We start from the raw sequence: 17,676 nt of genomic DNA, 5'->3' as shown, positions 1-17,676 counted from the left end.
ACATGTAGGCGGCGTGGAGGCGGAGGAGGGTGACGAGGGGGGGGGTTGAGGGCGGCCCCCCCTTTGATGTGGCCAGAGCTCAAATCGAGCCAGGGGGGAGCTCGACAAGATTCGGATACCCCACCTAGCTCAACAAGTCGCAAGCGGTGCCCCTCCACGAGCAGCCCTACCTTACCTTCATCCGCCAAAACACTGATGCTACATATTGTGCAACTGAATCTCAGGGCAGACATAACTGCATCTCGTCAACATGGAATTGCCCTCTGCTTTATGCTTGCCCGCTCTTTTGCAGCGTCCCGTCTAGTTGGTTGAGATAGGCGTGGCATGTGCCGTACCTCGCCGGCCTCAGAATTTGGGAAAAGGGTGTGTATTACCGCGTTGGGGATTCTGGGTCACTGCCTTTGCAAGACGCAAGCTTCCAAAGCGCCGGGACCGGTTAGTGTTAGTGTATCTGAGAATCAAAGCTTTGTGGCCGGGAATCAGACCGACCCAACTCTGCTCATGGTCTTTCCCACACCGCTCGCCAGGTATGCCTTGCCAGAGGGGGTGACTCTCCTGGGAGCGGCAACCGCGCAAAACTTCACTTTGCGATGCCCCGTTTCGGGGGTGTCCCGAGGCACGTAGATATTTCATGTAGGCCTGCAAGCAGCTGACTGTTTCTGCCATCCGGACTCCTCGATTGTTATGACGATATGTCATGTTAGGGGTCCTAACACGGACCCAGTCCAAGCTCCCCCTTCAAGGCCCGGGGCAACCAAGTACGTAAAGGCCTGCGGGGACCCTGAGTAAGCTCCCCCCTCGTCAAGGTGCCCTGCGCTCTAGCTCCAGTCTGCGCATCACTCAACCCCCCTCTCTCCCAGGGCGGTAGAAATACCATTATCCCCGAAACTTGGTCGGACTCCGATTAGTTTTCCCATCCCTCCTCCTGTCAACAAAAAAAACTTTCTGTCCTCTTTGCTGCCGGCTTCCCTGAAATCCCCTCAGCTCCGTTTCCCTGCCTTTTGAACACAAGACCCTGCTGGACAGAACCAACCGACAAGATGGCCGCTGACCTGCACACTGCTGGGTAAGTCCGTCCCGGACCCCGCCATTGAATCATCGCTCTGCTTCCTGTGGAGCTCAGGACGACCAGGATAGCTTTGTTCGAGCCTTGCGCGCTTGCGATCTCGACGGTGACTGCATTCTGTGGTGGTTTGCCCCAAGACGGCGATGGCAGCATACGAGATTGGGCCAGTTTCTGGCGGAAACAGTCACAGGAGGGAGAGCGCATAGACATTATGCTAACGATCCGAACAGGGCCGTCGAGCTCAAGGAGAACACTGTCATCGTTGTCCTTGGCGCGTCCGGCGATCTCGCAAAGAAGAAGACTGTATGTGTCATAGAGAGAGGAAATTCTAGAGTGTGTGCCAGAGCCGTTGAGCTAACTTTGTCATCACAGTATCCAGCGCTTTTCGGCCTCGTAAGTTAGCAAAGTCCTCTCCCGAGGGCCTTGAGATTAGATTACTAAACTTCGACCCCCGCGATAGTACCGGAACCAGTTCCTGCCCAAGGACATCAAGATCGTCGGATATGCCCGGACAAAGATGGACCATGACGAATACATCCGCCGAATCAAGACATACATAAAAACTCCCACGAAGGATACGGAACAGCAGCTGGAGGAGTTCCTCAACATCTGCTCATATGTCTCTGGTCAATATGACCGTGACGAGTCCTTCCAACAGCTCAACCAGCACCTCGAGAAGCTCGAGTCCGACAAAAAGGAGGCCAACAGACTCTTCTACATGGCCCTGCCTCCCAGTGTTTTCACCATCGTGTCGCAACATTTGAAGAAGTGCTGCTACCCATCAAGGGGCGTTGCCCGTGTCATTGTGGGTTGACTCCAATTCAGCTAGCTCAACACCTTGCTAACCAACCTGACAACTAGGTCGAGAAGCCATTCGGCAAGGACCTTGCCAGCTCCCGGGAACTGCAAAAGTCTCTGGAGCCCGACTGGAAGGAGGAAGAGCTCTTCCGTATCGACCACTACTTGGGCAAAGAAATGGTCAAGAACATTCTCATCCTTCGATTTGGTAACTCGTTCCTCGGTGCCACCTGGAACAGGCACCACATCGACAATGTCCAGATCACCTTCAAGGAGCCATTCGGCACCGAAGGCCGCGGCGGTTACTTTGACGAGTTTGGCATCATCCGTGACGTTATGCAGAACCATCTTCTTCAGGTCCTTACACTCCTCGCCATGGAAAGACCCATCTCCTTTTCGTCCGAGGATATCAGAGATGAGAAGGTGCGGGTACTCCGCGCCATTCCCGCCATCGAGCCCAAGAACGTCATCATTGGACAGTATGGCAAGTCGCTGGACGGCAGCAAGCCCTCGTACAAGGAGGATGACACAGTGCCCAAGGATTCGCGCTGCCCAACATTCTGCGCGCTCGTTGCCTACATCAAGAACGAGAGGTGGGATGGCGTACCGTTCATCATGAAGGCGGGCAAGGCGCTTAATGAGCAAAAGACCGAGATTCGTGTTCAGTTCAAGGATGTTACCTCGGGCATCTTCAAGGACATTCCACGCAACGAATTGGTTATGCGCATTCAACCGAACGAGAGTGTCTACATCAAGATGAACTCAAAGCTCCCCGGTCTGACCATGCAGACGGTTGTCACCGAGTTGGATCTTACCTACCGCAGACGTTTCTCGGATCTCAAGATCCCCGAGGCCTACGAGTCGCTTATCCTGGACTGCTTGAAGGGTGACCACTCCAACTTTGTTCGTGACGACGAGCTCGACGCCAGCTGGCGCATCTTTACTCCACTCCTCCACTACCTGGACGATAACAAGGAGATCATCCCCATGGAATACCCATATGGTACGTTGAGACGATAGACAGCATGACTGAGTTCAGATACTAATTGGTGATGTTCAGGCTCGCGTGGCCCTGCCGTTCTCGACGACTTCACATCGTCGTACGGATACAAGTTCAGCGACGCTGCTGGGTACCAGTGGCCGACCACGTCGGCTCTGGGACCTGGAAACAAGTTGTGAGTAGCTTGTCACATACTGCATGGCGTTTTGTTTCTGGGGCGAGGTTTCTGCTACAGTACGGTTGAGCACCCGTTAAACTCTGGCTTTCAACACAGTTGAGCGCATCTCGAACTTGATGGCGACAATTTTTTAGCAAATGGGGATATCAGTTATTAGAAACGACCGGTGTTTTTGTATGGGAAAGAAACGTCTCGGTTAGACTTTTCAGGGCAGGAAGCCGAGCCGGAATGGGCGGGAACAGGGACAACGACGAATGACACCAGAGGAACCGTCTTTTTTTTCCCCTTCATACGGGCTGGGCAAGGTTGTTTGTGTTCTTGATGATCAGGTATAGGTAGCCAGCCAACATTCGTGGGAAGAGAGGAATGGCTTAAATAACGAAGTCTGTGTTATTATTATGAAAATATTGTTCCAATTTAACTCTGATGCGTCAACCATTGATTTAAGAAGTGAATATATATAACCAGCAATACTTAGTTCTCTATAGGTAGGTTAGCTGACGTCGATTAAAAGCTGATTACGGATACATGTAAATGTGTGGAAATTACCGGCGGTTTACCTGAACAATACCGGTGGCTTGAAAACATGCACAATAAGTGGGGGTGAAAACAGTGGATGCCCTGGATCTTAGGCAAAAACGGCACCCAGCCGGCTCAGAGCGAACCAGCCTCAACCCCAGCTGCAACTCTCTTTGAACTGGAACATTGAAACTGCCCCATCACCACGAAACTCGGCACCCGACGACCGCGACTGCGCAACAGAAGCAGTTCGCACCTCAACGACGTCCAGGAGCACATTGTTCCGTCGATCTTTCCACGTCGATAACGACCCGGCTTCTGCGCGTCCGCTGCCCTGAGTACGCCTGTCGCATCGAGCATCCGATTCTTTTGGCGTTTTGGCTTTCGGCTGCCTTTTGCTTTTGAGCAAGGGCGGTCCCTCATAGCGACGAGCAACAACCTAGTCCTTTCCTTTCTCCTTCGACCTTTTCTCTGTGAAGCCGACCGATTGACGATTTTTCCACGACCATACGAAGATTTACCCCCCCTCCGTATCGCAGGACGAATCCCCCAGCCGGTACATGAATTTTCGCCCTACTGCCGGACCGCTTTTCTTCTTTTAGTCGGCTGTTGTTGGCGCATGCGCTCCGCGACCGTGTGCGGCGAACCTTTGATGATACGAACGACCGACACGAACAACAACGAGCGCGCGGTCACTGCGATTGAAATCTGAAATTGGAGTGACTGGCACCTGCCATTTTACCCCATGGTGACGACTTCCTAGGTGACCGATTACCCGCTGGCCTACCGGACCTACGCGTTCAACGTCGCGTGTTGCCTGTTAGGATTACTTTACAGGCAGTCGGATTCGGCAGACGTCATTGCGAAAGTCCCACACTGTTTACTGGCCCTTTTCGAGGACATTTGAGCAGTTTGGACGACGGGGTGTGTTGACGGCAGCCGCCGACAGCAGTGCGGGAGAGAGCCGCTCCAGCGAAAGATGGCGGGCGCGTTCAGGATGGAAAACGGTACACAGAATGGCGTGCGCAGCAATCACGACAGAGAGGGGTGGACGAACGGCGTGAATGGGGACAATATCAAGCAGGAGCACCGTTCGGAAAAGGGCAAGGGGGTTGCTGGCGATTCGGAGATGGAGGCTGGGTATGCTGGCAATGGGCCACAGGTGAAGCTGGAGGAACTACCGGACGAGCTCCAGCACATCACGGCCGAGATAATACCGCTCAACATGCTGCTTTCACGGCTGGCGCAATATTCGCACGGGGCCCTTCAAGACCAGATCTTACGGCTTGAGTCGATGCCATTACCGCAGAACCTGTCCAATGGAAACGGCAACTACCACCCCACCACACAGGAGGATACTTCGCCGGAAAGTTTAGAGAAGAAGAGGATGCTTCTCAATTTCATACAAGATCTGCACACACGATGGGTTAAAGCTCTGGTTCTGACGGAATGGAGTAAAAAGGCGGACCAGGTTGGGAAGCTCATCGACATCAGGACTCATCTGGCGAGCAAGCTCGAGTTGTTTAGCGTGATGATCTGGGAAATGATCAAGACGAAGCAGGATATGTTGTGGGCCAAGATTCCGAGTCCAGATCTCAAGACTGCGCTTGAGGTTCTTGCCCGCCCGAAAATCCATTGGATGCCTGACGTAAGTATTATTATGTTGAGATGAAGCGTATTCTGGCGATGTTAACATGACCTTGCTGCAGTTTGACTATCTGCCACTTCCGGAAATCACACCCGAGGAATCGGATGCCTGGATTGAGGAGGTCAACACCCTCTTGAGCGCCAGACTCAGCCTTGAAGAATTTGAAAGGATACCAGCGCCATTTGCCGATTACAAAATCGACTCTGGTGTCGCCACGTTCTCTATCCCGGGTGAATTCGAGGTTGACTTGACGATTGGGGACGATGACTTTGAGAAGCAGTTCTGGTTCATTGATTTGAGAATGACTTATCAACCAACACCACCGCCACTCTCGGAGCAAGCCCGGTTGGCTGCCGAAACGAAAATAAACAACGCCTTGGGGACCGATGGGTTGCTGGGCGCTTACAACTACCTTCACGACCTTACCTTGACCGCCAAAATCGGGGAGTTCACCCGTCAGGCTTGGCAATTGCGAGCGGGCAGGTGGGTTGACTGCTTGCAAGTCGAGCGGCTGAATCGTGCTGTGGCCGTCCACTACTGGGCCAACCGTCCTCATTCCAAGGGCAACAAGAGTTGGATTATTCTCGGGGTGAACAGCAGTAAAGGCGAGGATGGAAGGCCAGACCCGAAACACCCGAGTTACATCACCCTTCGTTGGTTCCGTGACGGTGTCGAGGTCAAGGACTTTGACATTAGCTTTGACGTGGACAATATTAGCATGGATAGTCTCTTGGAGGCTGTCATCTCGAGGCATATTGAGCACATGCTGTCGTCCATGTACAACAAGCTTGCGAGCAAGCCTCGGTTTACTCATAAGCAGGGGAGGCTTACGCTGTGCGGGTCCAGGAAGACACCCGGGGACTTTACACTTAGGATGCAGGTCCTCGATGACAAGGATGTTACCGTGGGCATGGATCTTTACACAGGGGCGTTTACCCTGCAGGCTCAGTCACCGATGGCGGCGGACGTACAGAGGAGGCTGAACACGTTTGCGAACCCGGCCGAGGAGGGTGCGAATCTGTTGGAGCTGTTGCGCTGCCACTATACGACCACTGCCTTGATGAGCAGGGCTAAGAGCATTCGGTGGATGGTGTGGAGAGGGTCGCCGCTCAGTATGGACGAGATGAAATCCATTGTCTACTCTGGTTCTCCGTCGACGAGGGAGCCGTTCCAGACGGTGTGGATGAAGAAGGTGGGCTGGAACCCGCAATGGTTCATTTTTATGAGCATGAGCCTTGGCGGGGACCAGTGGTGGTTGGTTGAAATGTGAGTTTTTCCTGGCCGTTCGTCTCTGACAGTGCGAGCGTTATACTAACATGATCAAAGTCCTAACCCCCAACAACAACAACGGCCAGGCGCAACCGGCACCCGGGTCAAGATGTACACCAAGATGCCCATGGCCACCGAGCAGCTCCGCCTTTCGGATCAGTTTTTTGAGAACCTTACCCTTTATGCGACCGGCATGATTGCGCAAATCACCGATCTCCGTGAGCTCCATAGTAAGCGCATGGCTCACACCACTCGCGAGGCTGTCAACTACAGTCTTCCTGCGCAGATCAAGATGCCGACGGTGTATGTCCGGTTGTCAGACATGCTAGGCCCCAAGGGTGGTGGTCGTGGGCTGTGCTGGGCGCAGGAGTACATCCCTATCGTCTTCAAGGGTGTCCAGGCGGATAGCCCGATGAAGATAATCGCCGAGGCGAAACTCACAGTGACGAACCGGAAAAGGTTTCAGTTTTTGAAGGGGAATGTCGACCATGACGTCAACTATAACCCGAATATCGGGCAGTTTTCGTTGAGGCTGAGGGGGGAGATGGGGGCGACGGTCATAACGCTGCTTACGTCCCGGATCCAGGCGCTGGATAAACTGATTGAGCTTGTTGAGGCGATTGGGAGGGCTGGGAAGGCGGTGGTTCACCAGAGTGTGACGCTGAGGGAGGTGGTGTTTACTTATACTGATAGCGTCCCGACGGAAAGTCCTGAACAGCAAGCACCGAACAATACCCGACAACAACAACATCGACCGTGGAGAGTCCGCCTCGACCTGACAAAAGAACGGGGGGTGAAGGTTGATCTCGAAAGGGGCAATCCCCACTACCCGGTTATTGACTACATTAGGGAAATGGCCAACTCGCCTGACTTTGAGAATCTACCGTCTTGGCTGGTGCTGAGTCTACCGCTCTATCGGGCGCTGGAAAGGTTGGGCGGTGTAGAGCAACCGGGCGTGGTGGTCACGGTGCTGCACAGGGGGCTGAACTGGGTGACGATTCGGTGGGTGGTGCAAGGGAGGAAGGTGAACGTGGAAGTGAAGCCGAGGAGGAGGCAGGGGACGTTGATGTGGAGTTTGTCGAGGGTGGTTGATTCCCCGGATTCTTCTTCTTCCAAACCACCTCCACCTGAACAAAATGACGAGTTTCAGAAGGTGCTGGTGGAGAAGGTTTGGAACGAAAAGGGGAACGGGTGGAAGGGGTTGACGACGGGGGCGGCGGCGAGCTTGGAGGGGGGGGTGGAGGAGATTGTTGGGTTGGTGGATGAGGTTGTTAGGGGTGTTGCTGTTGGGGGACCTCAGCAACAGCTGCCGCACCATCAGGGCGCTCCTCCGCAACCGACACCGCAGCAGCAGTTCCAGCAGGCGCAGGCGGCGAGGTTTCAGCAGCAGATGCAGCAGAGGCAGCAGCAGCAGATGCAGCCGGCGGCGAATATGACTGGTGGTCCTCCTCCTCCGCAACCGGTGATTCCACAGGCGAATATGATGAACCGGGGAGCGTCGGGGCAGGGTCAGCAAGGGAGGCAAGGGGGAAATAATCAGCAGGGTGGTTATGGGAGTAGCATGGCCAATGCGCTCGTGTTGGATTAGATGTTGGCACGCGGGGGAGGTTGGGATGGGGTTAGGACTTGAAATAACTGGCATCAGCGATAAATAGCAAAAAAGCAAGTACGTTGCTGTTAAGGGGGTTTGGGGGTGGGGGGCATAGCAAAAAAGCGGAGATGAATAAACCGCGGGAACAAACATCTTTTTATGCTTTTGAGGGTGGTGGCATGTTCTGGTTTTGTGTTTATAAAGACTTTTTTTTTTTTTTTTGACACCCCCGAAGAAAGTTTTGGAGGGAAGGTATATGCATTCATTGCAAACGTGTGGCATGGCATGGCATCGCCATTGGGGGCGATCAAGAGAGAAGATGAATAAAGGAGATTCATAACATGAGTTTGGTCATTGGCGAGGGTTGATGTTGTTTGATGATGATGTTTGGTAAAATTAGAACATGATACCAAAGCGGAGTTTTTATGGGAGATTTTATTTTATACATGCCTGTGGGATGGGTGTGGTTGTTATGTGATGATGAGCGATGTGAGATTTATCGGTGTTTGTGTGGTTGTGAGTGTGAAGATGAGGGCAAAAGAAAAGTATTTTTTTTTTCTCGACGCTCGTCTGTCTCTTGGTAATTTTTTCCCCCATGATTGAAATTTAGTTCTGGGAGGTATTTTGCTTGAGCTGTGATGGGTATTGACACATGTGTAATTTAAGTGATCTTCACCTTTTGCTCCTTTTTCTCTTTGTTTTTGGGAGAACCTTTACGGAGGCCCCTGTTTATCTAACCAATGCCCCCTCCGCCTTCCCCCTCAACCGTTAATATAGGATTTAATTGTATTTTAAAGGATAGTTATTAAGTGTTAAGGTATATGTAATAAGCCTTAAAAGATAGTTGAGAGGCTTTACAAGATAGTTAAGAGGCTTTACAAGATAATTCAAAGGCCTTTGAATTATCTTTTTAAGGCCTTTTACTATATTATAAGAAGGGTAAGTAAATCGGTAGATAGGGAGGGGGGCGCTGGTAACATAAACAGGGGACACCGTAATGGTTCCCTCTTGTTTTTCTCCCATCTTGACACAACCAACCTCCTTGTTCATATCAAGACACCTTCCCAACAACCATCCCAAGAGCAAAAGAAATTAACAAAATCTATATATATTTATCCCATAACCTATCAATACACATTCCCATTTTTCCAAACCCCCCCTTATCTATCTCCCACGCGCCTCGCTCGCTCCCCACCTAATTTTCCACCCTCCTCTTTTGAAACCACCACCACCCACCCTACTCACTCACTCCTCCCTCTCCATCTCAGACTCCGCACGCTTCCTCCTTATAATCGCCAGCCTCCTATCATGCCCCCTCAACGCCGTAAACCCCGATTTATCAACCCTAACCATCGACCTCACCGGCGCCGCAAACCTCCACAACCCCGTATCCCCCACCGTAATTGACTTTATCTCCACCGCCCTAGTCGCATCCTGCCAGTGAAAGCTCCCCCTAATCTGCCTAGCAATATCCAGCGCCGCCCTAATAGACGGCAGCACCCCCGGCACCTGATATGACCCCCCAGCGACAGCAACCCGTCCCCTAAACGCCGCCAGCAACTCCTCATGCGCAGCCTTCATCCGCTCCCGGTGACCGACAAGCTGCTGAGGGATGCAATCCTTACAGAGCTTCGTGCTGACAACAGCAGTGTCATTCGTCGCTCTCGAAAAGCCGAGGTGTCTCGCCACAGCTTTCTTCGCGTATCTAATGGCAGTTTGCTCGTCGGGGATTTCATGCGGGGGGAGGTGGTCCCAGTAGTGGCCCCCCATCATGACGGTAAGTTTCGTTCCCCTGATCGTGTCCTTGCCTCGGTTGATGTACTGCCCCGGCCGGTGGGGGTTCGGAACCCATTCCCTGTCCGAGTCGAACATCACCCCCAGGATGAAATGTCTGTTTTCTTGAAACGGGACAGATTGCGGGATGAGATATCCAAAGCCCTTGTGTGGGTGGTTGAGGCCTGGTTCTGGATACCACAGGTTCACCACCCGGATGGTAGTCGCGGTTGATTTCTCCAACGAGGGGAGGGTGCCAGGGGAGCAGATATCCGCGAGTGTTTTGGCGTAGAGCGTCGAGATGACCTTTTCGTACGTGATCGGGGTCGGCTGTTTGGACGTCCTGATAGCGACACGGTCCGCCTTGGCGGCATATGTCATGGACGTAACCCGATGGCCCAACCTAATCGTGACATTTCCCCGCTTCTTCAAAAACTCCACCAGCGCGTCCGTCAGCTCGTTGAGGCCAGAAGGGAACCAATGCGCCGAAGTGGTGAGATGGTCCTCGGCCAGTTCCCTGCATGCATCTCCCCGTACCCAGTTCAGCAGCTCGGCATCTGGGGTATCGAGCCAGGTGTACGCTGGAGGTAACCGGGGGTATCTCCCGTCCTTGAGGACATCCCAAAACGGCGTCCTCTGCACGCTCAGCTTCCAGACGTCACCACCATAGATGCCGTGCATGACCGCCGAAAGGACATTCTCGACCAAGTCGGGGCGTCCAAACATTTTCGTAAAGTGTTCCCCCACCGAGAGTTCGTTCTGGGAGTGAGCATCCTGTGTAGGAGGCTTGAGAGTGCTGGTAAAAAGTTGCCGTAACCTCGTCTTCCCAAAGCTCCAGAGCGACGGAAACAACCCCTCGAAAAGCGGTTCCTTTCTCAAAGTCTGCCATACTTCCAGCAGGGTCATGGACTTGTCCGGGAGCTGAACCAAATGGTCAGGGTAGTAAATATACTTTCCCATAACCTCCGTCTCAGGCGCGTTCTGGAGCTGCTCAGATAACCCCAGTTGGGTAACCTACAACACACTCACTCCATCATCAGTTTCCCATCCCATCCCCACCCAAACAACTTCCACTCAAAGATATTCTTACGCACCAGGAGATAAAACGCCAAATCATCGTACCGATACAACGGCCCCTTCGAATGCTGCGGGTTGACCATCCTCGCCCCCCTCTGAAACCACACACTCCCCTTCTCCCCAGTCAGCCCCTTCACCTTGACCTCCTCCGAATCGATCCACCCACCAAGCCGGTTGCTCGCCTCGTATATCGTGATCTTCATCTGCGGATGCCACCACGCCAACCAAAACGCAGTCGCCAGACCCGTCAGCCCGCCTCCCAGAACCGCAACTGACGCGGGCGGCCTGTCGAATATGGTCGGCAACCCATCGACGTCACCATGGTTCGATTGTCTCCTGACCGAGGTGGTAGACAAAAGGCGGCTGTATCTCGGTGGCGATGATGAGCAGAGTGAGCTTGAGAGATGAGAGGATGTGATCAAGCGTTGGCTTCGCGCCAAGCAGCGCTGGCTAGTGGCGAGCATGATGATGAGTTACTCGACGACTGCATCTCACATGCCAGGCGTCCTGACGAAGCAAGCTTTCAAGAGAGATATCGGCGGGCGTGGTCGGCAATGGTGGAAATGCTCAAAGTGAACATCAGATCACCATTCGGATACGTGAGGAAGGTGGCGTGTGGGTTACCGGATTTAAAAAAAAATGGAGCTCTCCGTCATTTTGGGACATCAAATTGAAATTTCGGTATTCACTGGAATTAAGCAAATCACTCGATAAGAAACCATGTTTTACCCGCTTCAGAATCCTATCATTATGTTACATCCTGTATAAACCGCTCTTCTACGGATTCCAACCATGCTGCCCTTAAACGCCGGTGTGGTTTCCTATAATACAAGTACAATACGAACAGGTTTCCCCCCCACCCACACATTCCCCAGGGGTATTCCTCCGTTCTTGCCCGTCTGCCATACCCCGTATTCCTCCCCTTCCTCCTCTCTCCCAAACTCTTAGACTACCACCTCTGGAGAAGCAGCATCGTCTGGATGTTCTGACCCGGGAAGCACGAGGTCCTCCGGCCTGTTCTCCTCCACAAACTTGCGATCGCTGACATGTTCTTTTGACCCGTCCGCCGTCCAGACCTTGTCCTGGAAAGTCCCCCGCTGTCCTTCCTCGTGCAGGAAGGGGCAGTTCCGGTTGGTGCAGGGGTGGAATTTGCAGGCTGTCTTGACGTGCGTAAACTTGCAATTTGGAATCTTGCACTCGCCGCCGTTGCGACACGCGGGGAAGGCTGGGTGGCGGAAGGTGCAATGGGGGTTGGAGCAGTTGGGGAAGAATTTGCAGTCTTGTTCGCTCTGGTGTGCCATCTTGCTGGCTGGCGAGGGATGCCGACCAGTGCACTTCCAGTTCTTGCACGCTACCCCAAAGCTGCAAGTATCCGTGACGTCCACCGTGGTGTTGGGAGGTGCTGCCGGAGACTGATGGGCGAACTTGCAATCCTTATTGCCGCACCGCAGGTTGTAACGGCATACTGTCTCTTCGGGGTTGGGAGCCTCACGCTTGGCCCCGCCCATCTCAACGTCTTCGCCTTGCTGTGCTGTCTCGTCCTGGGCCCCTTCCGAGGACTGCTGCTGCTGCTGCTGTTGTTGATGATGATGGTGTGTGTTGTGGCCGTTGAAGTGGCCGCCGCCACGGCGGAACTGGTTCCCTCGGTTGTTGCGGTCGAAAGGCTTGCCACGCCCATTGCTATTCTGCTGTTGCTGCAACATGAGCTGATTCTGCATTTGCTGGAGCATGCGGTTTTGCTGTTCCATTATCGCGTACAGGTCGGGTGGCACAAAGCTACCAGCGCCGTTCATGGGATTCATTCCGTTCATCGGTCCCATAGGTCCGGGGGGCCCAGGCATGCCGTTCATGTTGGCTAACCCGGCGGCGATATTGGTGGCGCGAGCGTTTGTTGTCCTTGGCTGTCTCCCAACTCCCATCCTCGGTCCGTGTGGGGGGCCTCTCCCAATCCGCTCACTTCCGGACTGACCGCGCACACGATGGAGAACATCCTGTCCTGATCGATCAAGCGCACGGTTGATGTGGCCCACCATACGCTTCTCACGGCCGCCGCGGAGGGGAGCGCCAGCGCGCATTGCTTTTGGCCCGGTAGGTCTGTCTCTTTTGTTAGCAACTGTCGCCAAACCATTTATAGAGCTGGTTAGAGGGACAATAACATACGCATTAATGGCAGGCGCATCTGTATCCATGTTGAGATCAAAAGTTCCCTCCATTGTGTCATCCCCGGCTGTGTCCATTTCGTTGTTTCCAGTGGCAGGCTGCGCAGACTGGGCGCCTAGTTGGCTGTTGAGAGCGGCGACCTGCTCGAATAACCACCTTGAAAACTCAGGCACACTCTGGTCCTCAGGACCCAAGCCTAGTAGATCGCCGGAGATCTCGCTGGCAACCTCGGCTTCTGACTTGCCGTTGGCGAGCATGAGAACGAAATACTCGGCCATGGAAGCGCCCTCGTTGCCGGGACCGGCCCATCCAAGTTCAGCAATCTTTGTCTGGATGGCCATGTTAAGGGCATCCGCCAAAGGCGTGCCGATCGCGACTTCGATAGACATGATCGCGTGGTGCTGCTGTTAGGCTAGCAGAGGAGGAATTCGGTGATGAAGGACCGATGGTTCGGGCTGTCGCAAAGAAAGACAAGAGTTGCCCTGGCGGGGGTGTTCCGTTGTTGCGAAGAGATGAAATCGCTTGTTGTTGTTGGTTCGGGCCCAAGTCGAGGGTGGGCTCTGTGGATATAGAAGCGGCGAAGTCCTTTGAAAGACAGCGGAGCTTCGAGACGCGACCGCTCGGTGCGCGGGCTGACTGATACGGGGCAGAACCTTCGAAGCTTGCGAAGGAGGGGATTTATTCGGCTGATGAATAAGAGGGTCCGGGGGAGTTGAACTGCAGGAAGAAGCGTTCGTTTGTGGTTGGGGATGTGGTGGAAAGTTTTACGAATATCATTCAACTGTGTGAGCCGAACCTTGCGCGACCAGGCTGAATGAGTTCTCCAAGTTGTGTGGCTGGTGAGTGTTTTGCGCAGTGGCGGCCTTCACGTGACTTGGGCTAGTGAGGAAGAATAAGAAGGGCACGGACCATGGCGTCATTGAAGAAAGTGGGAGCAAGTGCCAGTTCACTCGTAGTGCTTATTCAGCAGTGAGCTTATCTTATCGTTTCTGCATCTCTACGAGCTCTACCTCCTGTCAGTTACACACTGTCTTCCCAGCCACCACCACCTGCTTGAAATAGAACGGGGCTGGAACAACTTCCGTCAACTGCCTGCGCATAAACTGTGCCCCTGTAGCTGTCAGGGTTCAGTTGTAAGCAACTGATCAAGTAGGCTATGGGAGCTATCTCGGCCGGCAGAGAAGAGCTCCCTCCGGCAGTGATCATCGTCATCAGGATCCCCGCAGGTCTCGGTTGGGACCCGCATCTGTACATCAAGGCAATCAGGGTACCGCAAACAAACATTCTACATGCCATCTTCTTCTTCCTCTTCCTGAAGTTATCTCGACTTTGGGGAAAACACATGCAAGCTGCTTAACGTGGCTTCGGCTGAGACTTGGCCTTCGGCACTTACACGGCCTATTGCCCAACAAGAGAGCAGCTACCTGGTTTAGACGTAACGTTGCGCCCCCTCACAGCAGCTTCAAAGATTTGGATCAACACAACTCTTCATCATCTGGACTCTAACAACCAGGTAGCATCGACGCCACAAAATTCCGCTGAGACCTGAAGCAACACCAACTGGCACACCTGGGTCGGTCTTGTGGTGCCCTGCACCGTGCCATCATCCCGTGCTACCAAGTCTTGATTGGATGCGGGAGCTCCATCCGGGCGCGGGCTGTGTGGCAGAATACCCGTTCGCGGTACACCGATTGAATGCATGAATTGGAAGACCAGCCCTTGAATGCCCATTTCTGATTTATATAAACATCATCCAAAGCCTGCTGCTCCCTCTGTTCTCCAGCCTTGGCCTGGCCTGCCCTGTCCCTGCTTTCACCCGCCTGCCCTTGGTTTGCCTTGGGGTTGAAAACACCACAGGCAGCTTCAAGGTCACCTTCTCCTGCTTTTCCCCCCAAATATTCCCGACCTCTGCGGTATTCCCACCTCAAATACAACCCAGCATGTTTTCTCGTTTGCCGTCGCTCGTGACGGCTCTCTGCTTTCTATACCCCCTCTTCCTCAACCCTGTAGCAGCTGTATGGCCTGCCCCTCAAAAATTCACCAAAGGAGATGGCGTCCAGTTTCTGAATCAGAACATTGAAGTCACATACAACGGTGCATTTGTACGCTGGTCTTCCTCTTCCATTCCTTCCTCTGAGCCACAGCCCCATGAATGCCCTGCTCACTGCTCGGATGACGTAAATGATGATGGCCAAGAGGAGGAAGTATTAACTGAAAACCTCGCCTTCCAACAGATCCCCTACACTTACGGCTACATACCCTCCGGCTTCACCAGCAAGGAAATCGTCCAAGCCGGCGTCTCCAGAGCCCTCACCGGGATATTCAACAGCAAGTTTGTCCCCTGGATCCTCCACAAGCCAAACACGAAGTACGAACCCGACCTCGACAAATTAGAATGGCTCCAAACGCTCGAAATCATCCAGACAGCCTCGGACGACCGCTCCGCCTTCAAGCCACTAGCAGGCGAAGTCGACGAGTCCTACAACCTGACCCTAAGCAAATCCGGCCACGCCAAACTCACAGCCGTCTCCTCAATCGGCATCCTCCGCGGCCTGGAAACCTTTTCCCAGCTCTTCTACCAGCACTCGTCAGGCACATTCTGGTACACCCCCTACGCCCCCGTCTCAATAACCGACTCCCCCAAGTTCCCCCACCGGGGCATCCTCCTCGACACGGCCCGCCATTTTTTCCCAGTGGAGGACATCCTCAGGACAATCGACGCCATGGCCTGGAGTAAACTCAACCGCCTCCACATCCACGTCACAGACTCCCAATCATGGCCTCTTGTCATCCCATCAATGCCAGAACTTTCCGAGAAAGGCGCACACCACCCCAGCGAGACTTACTCCCCTTCCGACGTGGAATCAATCCAGAAATACGGCGCCATCCGCGGGGTGGAGGTCTATTTCGAGATTGACATGCCGGGGCATATTGGTTCCGTCTCGCTGTCGCATCCGGAGCTGATTGTCGCGTATAATGAGCAGCCGTATCACTGGTGGTGCGCCCAGCCGCCGTGCGGGGCGTTCAAGCTCAACAACACGGCTGTTGACGAGTTTTTGGGGAGGTTGTTTGATGATCTTTTGCCCAGGGTGGAGAGGTACGCGGCTTATTTTCACACGGGGGGGGATGAGTTGAATAGGAATGATTCTATGCTTGATGAGGGGATTAGGTCGAATAGTTCGGAGGTTTTGCAGCCGTTACTGCAAAAGTTCATTGATAAGCAGCATGAGAGGGTTAGGGAAAAGGGGCTGACGCCGGTGGTGTGGGAGGAGATTCCTTTGGAGTGGAATGTTACACTTGGAGAAGGGACGGTGGTGCAGAGCTGGCTTGGGGCGGGGGCGGTGAAGGAGTTGGTTGGGATGGGGCATAGGGTTATTGATAGTAATTATAATTTTTGGGTGAGTTTTTCTTTCTTTTTGATTAGGGAGAGAAAAAAAAAAGGGGGGGTAGGGTAAAGGCTGACATGATGATGTAGTATCTCGACTGTGGAAGGGGGCAGTGGATCACCTGGGAGAATGGGCTGCCTTTCAAGACGGGGTATCCGTTTAATGACTGGTGCGGACCGACAAAGTCTTGGGGGCTGATTTACTCTCATGATCCTACTGCCAACCTTACTGAGGAGGAGGCGAAACTTGTGCTTGGGGGGGAGGTGGCGGTTTGGAGTGAGACGATTGATCCGATGAATCTGGATGGTATTGTCTGGCCTAGGGCGAGCGTGGCGGGGGAGGTGCTTTGGTCCGGGAGGGTTGATGATAATACCGGGCAGAACAGGAGCCAGATTGAGGCTTTTCCTAGACTTACTGAGTTTAGGGAGAGATTGGTCAGGAGGGGGGTGAGGGCGAGCCCGATTTCGCAGGAGTTTTGCGTGCAGGGTGAGCCGTGGGAGTGTGAGTTTGCTATGTGAGGCTGAGGTGAGGTGTGTCTGCTAGGGAGTTTCGAGTTTAGTGCGGTTGGAGTTGTGGCTTGGCTATGTTGGTGCTGTGGTGGTGGTGGTGGTGGTGGTGGTGTTAGTCGGGACAGATCCGTATAAGTCGGGATTGTTCCGCAAGTTCCATCTCGGCCATATGGGATGATCTTGGCCGGTGAAGTAGTGTATATACTTTACTATTGCGAGTATTGTTATGTAAATGGGAACCGTGTTGTCAAGGTGTCAAGAAGTAACGACTGCGCCGAACGGAAATCGAGGGGCGTCCTTGCGTCTTTCGAGGGTGTTAGTTGTTACTGGCGTGGAATAAAGGTCCAAGATAAGATCCCTTCAGACTTCTCTGCGTAGTACAACTCAACCTTCCAAGACGGACTACGGTTCAGCTTGCAGGCTCAACCCCGAGGGATCGTCTGTTTGTTTGCCCAGCTGGATAGCTGCAGCTAGTTTACAAGTATAAAATCATCATCTGACGCCAATTTTGGTCCTCCCAAGAGCTTGTGTCTGTTGGTCTTTACCTGATGCAGAGCCAAAGCTGTGATTGGATTTGGAGTGCTCAGCCGTATATTGGCTGCGGGGGAAATGCAGGGCAGGCCGAGGAAGGGTATAAGGTACTTTCATGTGAATTTCTCGAGAGAGCTTCTCCAAATCTGGTGAGCTTTGTTGGCTATGGGA

At 53.4% G+C, this 17,676-nt stretch overlaps 5 protein-coding genes across 5 annotated transcripts; 3 read left to right on the top strand and 2 right to left on the bottom strand.

Annotated features, from left to right (window-relative positions):
- The first annotated feature begins 646 nt into the window (after positions 1 to 646).
- On the top strand, positions 647 to 3,423 carry ZWF1 (Glucose-6-phosphate 1-dehydrogenase). The gene is made up of 6 exons (XM_062885378.1): positions 647 to 1,066; positions 1,297 to 1,369; positions 1,439 to 1,459; positions 1,527 to 1,871; positions 1,928 to 2,867; positions 2,925 to 3,423. The coding sequence occupies exons 1-6, from the start codon at positions 1,041 to 1,043 to the stop codon at positions 3,041 to 3,043; spliced, it is 1,524 nt and encodes a 507-aa protein (XP_062748338.1). The 5' UTR covers positions 647 to 1,040; the 3' UTR covers positions 3,044 to 3,423.
- Positions 3,424 to 3,721: 298 nt separating this feature from the next.
- Positions 3,722 to 8,602, top strand: RGR1 (mediator complex subunit). The gene is made up of 3 exons (XM_062885377.1): positions 3,722 to 5,209; positions 5,271 to 6,475; positions 6,536 to 8,602. Exons 1-3 carry the CDS (start codon positions 4,541 to 4,543, stop codon positions 8,064 to 8,066), a joined length of 3,405 nt encoding a protein of 1,134 aa, XP_062748337.1. The 5' UTR covers positions 3,722 to 4,540; the 3' UTR covers positions 8,067 to 8,602.
- Positions 8,603 to 9,308: 706 nt separating this feature from the next.
- HEM14 (oxygen-dependent protoporphyrinogen oxidase) lies at positions 9,309 to 11,383 on the bottom strand (the record flags this gene model as incomplete). The annotated part of the gene is made up of 2 exons (XM_062885376.1): positions 9,309 to 10,856; positions 10,937 to 11,383. 2 exons carry the CDS (start codon positions 11,381 to 11,383, stop codon positions 9,315 to 9,317), a joined length of 1,989 nt encoding a protein of 662 aa, XP_062748336.1. The 3' UTR covers positions 9,309 to 9,314.
- A 480-nt stretch (positions 11,384 to 11,863) lies between these two features.
- Positions 11,864 to 17,363, bottom strand: QC762_109540 (uncharacterized protein; the record flags this gene model as incomplete). Its single annotated transcript, XM_062885375.1, has 2 exons — positions 13,080 to 17,363; positions 11,864 to 13,013 (listed from the first exon to the last, which is right to left on the bottom strand). The coding sequence occupies exons 1-2, from the start codon at positions 13,466 to 13,468 to the stop codon at positions 11,864 to 11,866; spliced, it is 1,539 nt and encodes a 512-aa protein (XP_062748335.1). The 5' UTR covers positions 13,469 to 17,363.
- NAG1_1 (Glucosamine-6-phosphate isomerase (Glucosamine-6-phosphate deaminase) (GNPDA) (GlcN6P deaminase)) lies at positions 14,178 to 17,477 on the top strand. Its single transcript, XM_062885374.1, has 3 exons — positions 14,178 to 14,514; positions 14,597 to 16,477; positions 16,555 to 17,477. The coding sequence occupies exons 2-3, from the start codon at positions 15,020 to 15,022 to the stop codon at positions 16,981 to 16,983; spliced, it is 1,887 nt and encodes a 628-aa protein (XP_062748334.1). The 5' UTR covers positions 14,178 to 14,514; positions 14,597 to 15,019; the 3' UTR covers positions 16,984 to 17,477.
- The last annotated feature ends 199 nt before the right edge of the window (positions 17,478 to 17,676 follow it).

Source organism: Podospora pseudocomata (assembly GCF_035222375.1).
Source record: "Podospora pseudocomata strain CBS 415.72m chromosome 1 map unlocalized CBS415.72m_1, whole genome shotgun sequence".
NCBI classification, from domain to species: domain Eukaryota; kingdom Fungi; phylum Ascomycota; class Sordariomycetes; order Sordariales; family Podosporaceae; genus Podospora; species Podospora pseudocomata.
This window is presented reverse-complemented; position numbering and strand designations above follow the sequence as displayed.

What these genes read in the sequence shown, in the direction of transcription:
- NAG1_1 (XM_062885374.1), top strand. Translation starts at nt 15,020, where the DNA reads ATGTTTTCTCGTTTGCCGTCGCTCGTGACGGCTCTCTGCTTTCTATAC. An exon ending in ATAGTAATTATAATTTTTGG is followed by an intron (nt 16,478 to 16,554) that starts GTGAGTTTTTCT and finishes ATGATGATGTAG; the next exon opens with TATCTCGACTGTGGAAGGGG.
- ZWF1 (XM_062885378.1), top strand. Translation starts at nt 1,041, where the DNA reads ATGGCCGCTGACCTGCACACTGCTGG. An exon ending in GCTGACCTGCACACTGCTGG is followed by an intron (nt 1,067 to 1,296) that starts GTAAGTCCGTCC and finishes CGATCCGAACAG; the next exon opens with GGCCGTCGAGCTCAAGGAGA. An exon ending in GGGGCGTTGCCCGTGTCATT is followed by an intron (nt 1,872 to 1,927) that starts GTGGGTTGACTC and finishes CCTGACAACTAG; the next exon opens with GTCGAGAAGCCATTCGGCAA.
- RGR1 (XM_062885377.1), top strand. Translation starts at nt 4,541, where the DNA reads ATGGCGGGCGCGTTCAGGATGGAAAACGGTACACAGAATGGCGTGCGC. An exon ending in AAATCCATTGGATGCCTGAC is followed by an intron (nt 5,210 to 5,270) that starts GTAAGTATTATT and finishes ACCTTGCTGCAG; the next exon opens with TTTGACTATCTGCCACTTCC. An exon ending in CAGTGGTGGTTGGTTGAAAT is followed by an intron (nt 6,476 to 6,535) that starts GTGAGTTTTTCC and finishes ACATGATCAAAG; the next exon opens with TCCTAACCCCCAACAACAAC.